Raw genomic sequence first — 6953 nt, 5'->3', positions numbered from 1 at the left:
CTTACAATAACAACTAAGCAAAGCAGCATATTCGAGCTATTTATAGAATAGTGCATTAATATCTTTCGTAGTAGTTGATAGTGACTAAAAAAAACCACAACACACACAACAACATTGTACTGTTATCATAGTTTAAGAAAGTCATTAAACCACAGGCGCGTATGGAAAATCAAACCAAACCCGTTGGAGTGTGTCCGTTTTGTTGGAGAAATATCACAAACTCATAAGACGCAATCGCTTCTCGCATTCGGATGCAGTGAAGTAAGAAGAGACGACGCGCTTGTTTGGCATATAATTGCTGGATTTTTACTCTTGTAAAATAGCTTCCTATAGAATGTGTGTATATATATAATATTCGCATCTAAGCGGAACCGATTGCCGCAAACAAAAAAAGAAAAAGGAAACAAAACCCACACACACACACCTCTCCTCTACGATGTTGCTCGAGCGCTTGCAAAGCTCGGTTACGTTCGGTGTTTTCTTCCTACTTTCTTCCTTTATTTCGCAAACACTAACTAATCTCCCATCGGTATGTGGGTTCACCGCCTGCTGCAACGTACGATCGTTTGCCCTGCGGTTTTGCTATGCAAATCGAGTGCACTTTTGTAGAATATAGCGTTTCCCAGGGGTTCCCATAGTGTTGGGATACTTCCTTGACTATTTCCTATGGGAAATGAACCTAATAGCACAAATCCCAGGTTTGTCGAATCCAATAGGATTGTCTAAGGAGCCTGTCCAAAAAGGGTGCCATAGAGTCCAATTTCCATCAAATGGAGGTCACTCCCTATTGGAAAGAGTCAATTAAGTGTCTCACAACCCTATGAGAACCCCTGCAAAACCCTGTAAAAAGAAAAGGCGCGCTGCTTGAGTAGGCAACAGGCAACAGAAGAAAAAAAAGAGTGAGTAATAATTTACAATACGCTTCCAAGAAATTAAAGGCTACGGGGGAGGCGCAATTTTACAAATTTATCGTACCAAAATACATCACGATCACTTTCACAAATGATTGGCAAACGGGGGGGGGTTCACTGTATAACAACTTTTAGCCACAATTAGCAACAATTAGCACCCTCTGCAGCAGCAGATTGAAGGGGGATGGGACGTCCGACAATCGTCGTTGATTGCCGGAGAAGCACTTTTTTTAACACGCACAGGAAAAAGCGTTTGACTTTTGTGATTTGTTTAGCTAGGAAGAGAGAGGGAATGGGCGGGAGAGAGAGGCAGAGAGAGACAGGTCGTGAAACGGGAAGATGGGAAATGTGCGGGCAAGAAGGAGCCTTTTATCGAGGCATCTAGCTTTTGCACTTTCGTCGATTTTTCTGCAACTTTTCGACGCGCGAATTGATCGAGAAGGGCCGCGAAAACTGTTCCTCTATGATGCCGACGGACATGGCGGTGGCCACGAACTGGTTGAGCGAAATCTCCCAGACCGCTTCCGGCGGTGCGTTGGCGGAACTGTGCCTGGGCGTACGTTCCGAGCTGGAGGAGGAAGGATTGCCGTTCGGGTCAAACTGAAACGCAACAAACAAACGAAAAAATTAGTTAACGTGTCGTTGGAGAGTTGGTTTGAAGTTGCAGTTACGCACTACTTCTCCGCCTTCCATCGCTAGCTGGGTGAAGCTGTCGTTGCTATCGTCCCGCCGGCTGAGAATCGCATCCTCCCCAAGCGATATTAGTGTTTTATCTAAAAAAGGGGGAAAAGGCAAAATGAGATAAGCTTTGGGGAGTTCACTATGGCAGGACCGGGCATAGAAGCTAGAAGGCCTTACAAGACGTTTGAACCTCCTGGTCGGTCACTTTGCGCTCCTTGTTCAGTATCTCCAGCAGCGTCGTCCACAGCGAGATAAAGTTCTTCTGCGTCATGTTGGGAATGGTTTTGTACGTAAAGTTCGAGTCGGGCTCGTCCAGGAAGATGCGCAGCCCGCTGATGCTGCGCGCCTCGTTCCGACGGCTCGCCCCACCCTCATCCAGGCTGCTGCCGTACCGCTGGAAGCCAAGATCGCTAATGTCCGACCGCGAGCCGAACGATTCCGCCTCCCCGAGGTTCGTACCGGAGGCGTTGCTAGTGCTGGGACCGGCACCACCACCACCACTGCCAGCAGCGCTCATACTCGCTACCGGCAGCTCCACGTAAAAGATGGACGATGTTTCCGCGTTGTGCGAGTGCGAATCGTCCATGGAAAGGTTCGGTGTGGTCGCGTTAAACTGCGACAGCGACAGATTCTCCACGTCCGACGACGCCTCGAGACTGATGTCGATTGGCGACGGTAGCGATTTGAGCGTTTCGAGCGGATTGTCGCTAAAGAAGCTTTCCGCCTCGGTCGCCACCTCCGTGTCGGAGTCGCGCGAACCACCGCCACCACCACCGCTCGATTCCAGCTCCTGCGCAGTGAGCAGCGGCGGCAGGTGCAGGATGTAGAGGAGCTTCAGCTTTTCCGTTGCCCGCTTCGAGCAGATGATGCCGATCGCAAAGATGAGCTGCTTGAATTCGAGATATCCGCACGATTGTTTGTCCATCAGCTGAAAAGTACACCAAAGCATGGCGTTAAATACTTTGCTAAAACTCCAAACAGCTTCTGCAACCTACCCGGAACAGTTTCTCGGGCAGATCAATGTTTTGACAGTGGCCCCACGGTGTCAGATCGACAAACAGCTTGCGAAACGTTTCGTAATCCACCCGGAAGCAGTCGTACCGATTGTCGCGGCACCGTTTCTTCGCATCGTTCAGCACCGTCACGTCGTACACGGGCTCGCCGCCATTCACCGACGTTGGGCGGGATCGGGCCGTTAAGCTGTTCTTCTCATCCTTCGTGTAGCAGAGCAGCATGCGCAGCTCTTCACTGTCGAAATACCTGCAAACAGAGGAAATGCAACATTATTAGCGTTGTCACGACAGAAAAGGGAATGGAATGTTCTCATACCCATTGTCTTTGAAGTTTTTTATCACACTATTTTCCAGATCTTTCTCCAGCTGGTGCACGGTCAGCCGGCGGTGCTTGTTGCGCAGCTCCTCAATCTTTTGTGATGTTATTGCCTTACCAAACTTAAGATATGCTTCGTAGATGAGCGTCTGTACCGATTGGCTCTGGAAAGCGCAGACACAGCGCGGCGGTGACCAAAGGTTAATTGAATGTGATCTTGCCAATCAACTTTTCTTTGCAATTAAATTACCTTGATTTGCTGCTTCTCCTTGTCCTCGATAATGATTCGCTGCACTTCATCGTTGAAGATGCCCATCAGAAAGGTGGTCAGCAGCTGCATTGCTTCCCCATCGTCGCTACAGTTCAGGAGCTTTTCCTGGTTCCATTCGAGAATTTTTAAAGCTATCTGTACGGGGGAAAAAAAAAGCCCAAAGCAAGCGATGAAATGGAATGCAATCGAAGCAGATGCTTTGAGACACACTTACAATAAAGATCACTTTTGCGCCGTCACACAGAAAGCAGTCGATAATGTGCAGCGCACTTTCGTATGGCATCACGCTGAGAAAGATGGTGAGGAACCAGGAGAGCGAAATCATGCGAATCACGCCCAGCTCGGTCAGCTTCACGTGCAGGTTGGGCAGATGGCTTGCGATCAGCTCGTCCAGCAGGCCCTGATCGATCTGCGCCCCGACGACGCGATCGTTGTAGTAGTCGGGCAGCAGCGACTCGCACAGGCAGCACAGTATCCAGAACGCATCCTCCTCGTCGCAGTAGATGAGAAACACGGACGAAACGATGTTCATTGCCTGGCAGTAGCCTATCTCGGGGTTGCGCAGCGCGTACGCCTGCAGCACCCGGCGCAGGGCCGTAATGCCGATGCTCGTCTGAAAGGCGGGATGCTCTGGCAGCGAGCGGTGCAGATCGCGCTCGATCTCTTCGAACGACACGGGGCTCTGGTCCTTCGCCTTCGCTACCAGCTGCTGGTACAGGTTCGGTTGCATCATCTTCATGTGTATGGCGCCGGAAAAGATGAGCCACACTTCGCGCCGCAGCTGGTCCGGTATGCCCTCGATCACGAGGTTGATCGTGTCGGTGGTGCGAAACATTGAGATGCCCCGTCCGTACAGGGAAAAGTGTTCCTCCCAGCGTTTCATCTGTGGTGAGAGAGAGGAAACATTGTCAGGAACAATGTGATACACATTTAAAACATCGCATTTATCGTACCTTTTCCGCCTGCAGATCATCGAACGCTCGGTTGTTTGTATCTTTGTACAGATGCATCAACGGTTCCTGCTTCATCCAATCCAGATCGTCAGGTACACGGGTCGGTCTAGCAAAAAGCGAGAGAAATAGAGCTTCATAATATTTTTTGCTAAAACACTTCGAGCGGCGTCACACTTACAGGACGGTTTTCGAGAGTAGTTCTGAGATTTTCGTTATCAAAAACTCTCGATCCAAGATGTGTTGCAACACAAAGATGTTCCCATCCGAGGTGGTGATGATGATTCGATTGCTAAACCGGTTGTGTGGGTCATCGTTCTTTTCAACGCTCTGGAAGAAACGAATAGTAGATTGACTAACGATTTGTTTTTCAAGCTGAAGATTCTCAACCACTTACAACAATCTTGCTTAACGGTATGACCAACGACACCATGCTGGACACATCGCTCTTAAAGCACAGATAGTTCTGCGACAGGTAGAGCACCCCGTTGATGTGCTTCTTCGTGTACGGTGCCCACAGCGACGCCTTGATCATGCCGTCCAGAATCTCCGCCTTGGGCACGCGAAAGTGTATCCGGTACTCGTCCGACTGCTGGCGCGCGGTCAGATCGCGCAACAGCAGCGTCTTCTGGGCGACGTTCTTTTCCATCTTTTTCAGTATGACCGGATCGTGGTCGACGATCGGCCGGTCCGGATCCTGGATCATCTTCTGCATCGTCAGCTTGCTCAGCTGCTCGATCAGCTGGTACGCTTCGCCCGGCGAGTAGAGAAACACGAACGTGTACTCCTTGCTGCCCTGCTGCCCCGCCCGGACCGTGATCGTGTTGCCGGACTTTTTGATATCGGTCAGCTCGTTGTACCGGAAGCACAGCTTGCTCTCCGAGCCGAGTATGTACGAGTAGAAGCAGATGTGGTTGAGCGACAGGTACAGCTGGCCCTGGCGCGGTATCTTGCGAAAGTAGCTGCAGTAGTAGTAGTTGACCAGCTTTTCGTCCTCCGGCATGCGGAACTTTTCGCGGAACTTGCACACCGCCACCTGGAAGCTGGTGGGATCGTTCTGCTCCTCGGCCGGCCGGGAGCTGTGGGCGAGCAGGGACTGGATCTTACAGATGGTAAAGTTGGTAATCTCTTCCTCCGTTTCCATCTCGTTGATCACGCGAAACAGGTTCTTCGCCAGCCAGTCCCAGTCGAGCATAATCGCGTCCAGCGTGATGTCGGCGGCAATTTCTGTGCGAAAGCGGAAATTGAAATGGGGGAAATTAATAAACAAACAAAAAAAAGGTATGACGTCGTTCTGTCCCGGTTTTTGATGCATGTCATCCGAATGAATGATGCCTTCCTCGAAGGCACATCCATTCGGTAGGGCGCTTATCGCTTAGCTCTGGCGGGCAGAGAGGTCTGGTAGTGCTGGGCCGTTTTTGATAAGCTCAGCGCGCACCGAGCACGAGCGTCCACAGGCCGCACACAGTGCTGGGGAGGAGTTCAACTTACCAAAGCATAATCCCGTCGACGGCTGGCAATGCAAAATTCTGTACGGGGACGGTTTCGTGTCGAGTACGTTGTCCAGCGTTCCCACCAACATCGAGGAAAAGCCCCGCAGACTTCCATGCCCTTTGCGGTGTTGCAGCAGGAAGTAGCGCGATGTTACCTTCGTTGTTTCGTTCACCCTGTTCCGACAAATGACAAAGAGAGGGAGAGAGAGAGTGGACACAAGAAATGTATAATATTGAAACGTGACCGATGTTACAAGCAAAAGAAAGTAGTTTTGCATCCATTGTATTGTTATTAGTCACACAGCATGTGGCGATAATCTATCTGAATCATCCACCCCTCCGCGCGCGAACGCTGGACCCTTGCCTGCAGGGAACGAGCTGATGCTGGGCAATATGCAACTGCGCCACAGATAGAAGACGGACAGGTCCCCGCCCCACACACAGCCCTCCGCAAACGACAAACCACCGAACATGGATACGTACCACAGCGCGTACGGCATCGAACATTCTCTCGGGGGGATCCACATTTTCGGGCGTCCACTTTCCGGGCGAAGGAGGCCCTGCGTTGCCGTGCAGCAGTAGACGGGAAAGGCGAATTTGCACTTACACTCGCGCGAAGTTACATCAATTACATGAGCAGAGCAGTTAGTAAACAGTGAAGCGATTGGACATTTTTGTTGTTCTTCTCGTGTGTGTGGGAAAACGACGACTGTCAAGCAGCGGAGTGTGTGCGGTGCGGTTGTGTGTGTGCGTGTGTGTGTGGATAATGTTGTGACATTTGGCAACGGAGCGCGCGTGCAGCCCGTCGAGCGGGGGCTATAAACGGAGCTTTGTTTTGCAGTTTGCCGGTTTGGTGGAATTCCGTTGCGGTTTTTTTAAATTTGGTAATCAGCTGATTGGTGCGATGGGCGTGATTGTTGGTGGTGTATTAATTGCCATGAAGAGGGGAATTTGTACAGCCAGCAGGTAGTAGTGTGATGTCTTCGAATAGTCCAGTGAGTGATCGGAATACAAGCTAATAAGAACCGTGTTAGAAACGTTACCCATATGAAATAACGAAGGAACGACGCATATGTACTTATAGTTACGAGTACAGTGTCCTTTACGACGTGATGGAATAACTTCCTAGCATTGCTACTCCGGACACGTTTCCAGCTAAATCAAACTGATAATTCCGCTCAGAGGGGTCCTCGGTCCTAGCCTTTCAAAGCCCTCTGAAAGCCAAGCTCATAAGTGATACAGGCAGGCCTTGACCGATAACGGTTGTTGAGCCAAAAGAAGAAAGAAGAACTATGGACACTAGAGTTGAGTTATTAGG

The 6953-nt window shown here is 50.4% G+C and overlaps 1 protein-coding gene across 1 annotated transcript; it reads right to left on the bottom strand.

Moving 5' to 3' along the window:
• Positions 1-279: 279 nt before the first annotated feature.
• LOC120947994 (TBC1 domain family member 9) lies at positions 280-6370 on the bottom strand. The gene is made up of 12 exons (XM_040363930.2): positions 6119-6370; positions 5634-5809; positions 4540-5369; positions 4324-4472; positions 4146-4251; positions 3407-4075; positions 3172-3327; positions 2922-3085; positions 2588-2852; positions 1770-2520; positions 1587-1684; positions 280-1511 (listed from the first exon to the last, which is right to left on the bottom strand). The coding sequence occupies exons 1-12, from the start codon at positions 6160-6162 to the stop codon at positions 1293-1295; spliced, it is 3627 nt and encodes a 1208-aa protein (XP_040219864.2). The 5' UTR covers positions 6163-6370; the 3' UTR covers positions 280-1292.
• Positions 6371-6953: the final 583 nt, after the last annotated feature.

The sequence above is a fragment of the Anopheles coluzzii genome, chromosome 2 (genome assembly GCF_943734685.1).
Source record: "Anopheles coluzzii chromosome 2, AcolN3, whole genome shotgun sequence".
In the NCBI taxonomy this organism is placed as follows: Eukaryota; Metazoa; Arthropoda; class Insecta; order Diptera; family Culicidae; genus Anopheles; species Anopheles coluzzii.
The sequence above is the reverse complement of the archived record's forward strand: the minus strand, read 5'-3'. Positions and strand labels throughout refer to the sequence as shown.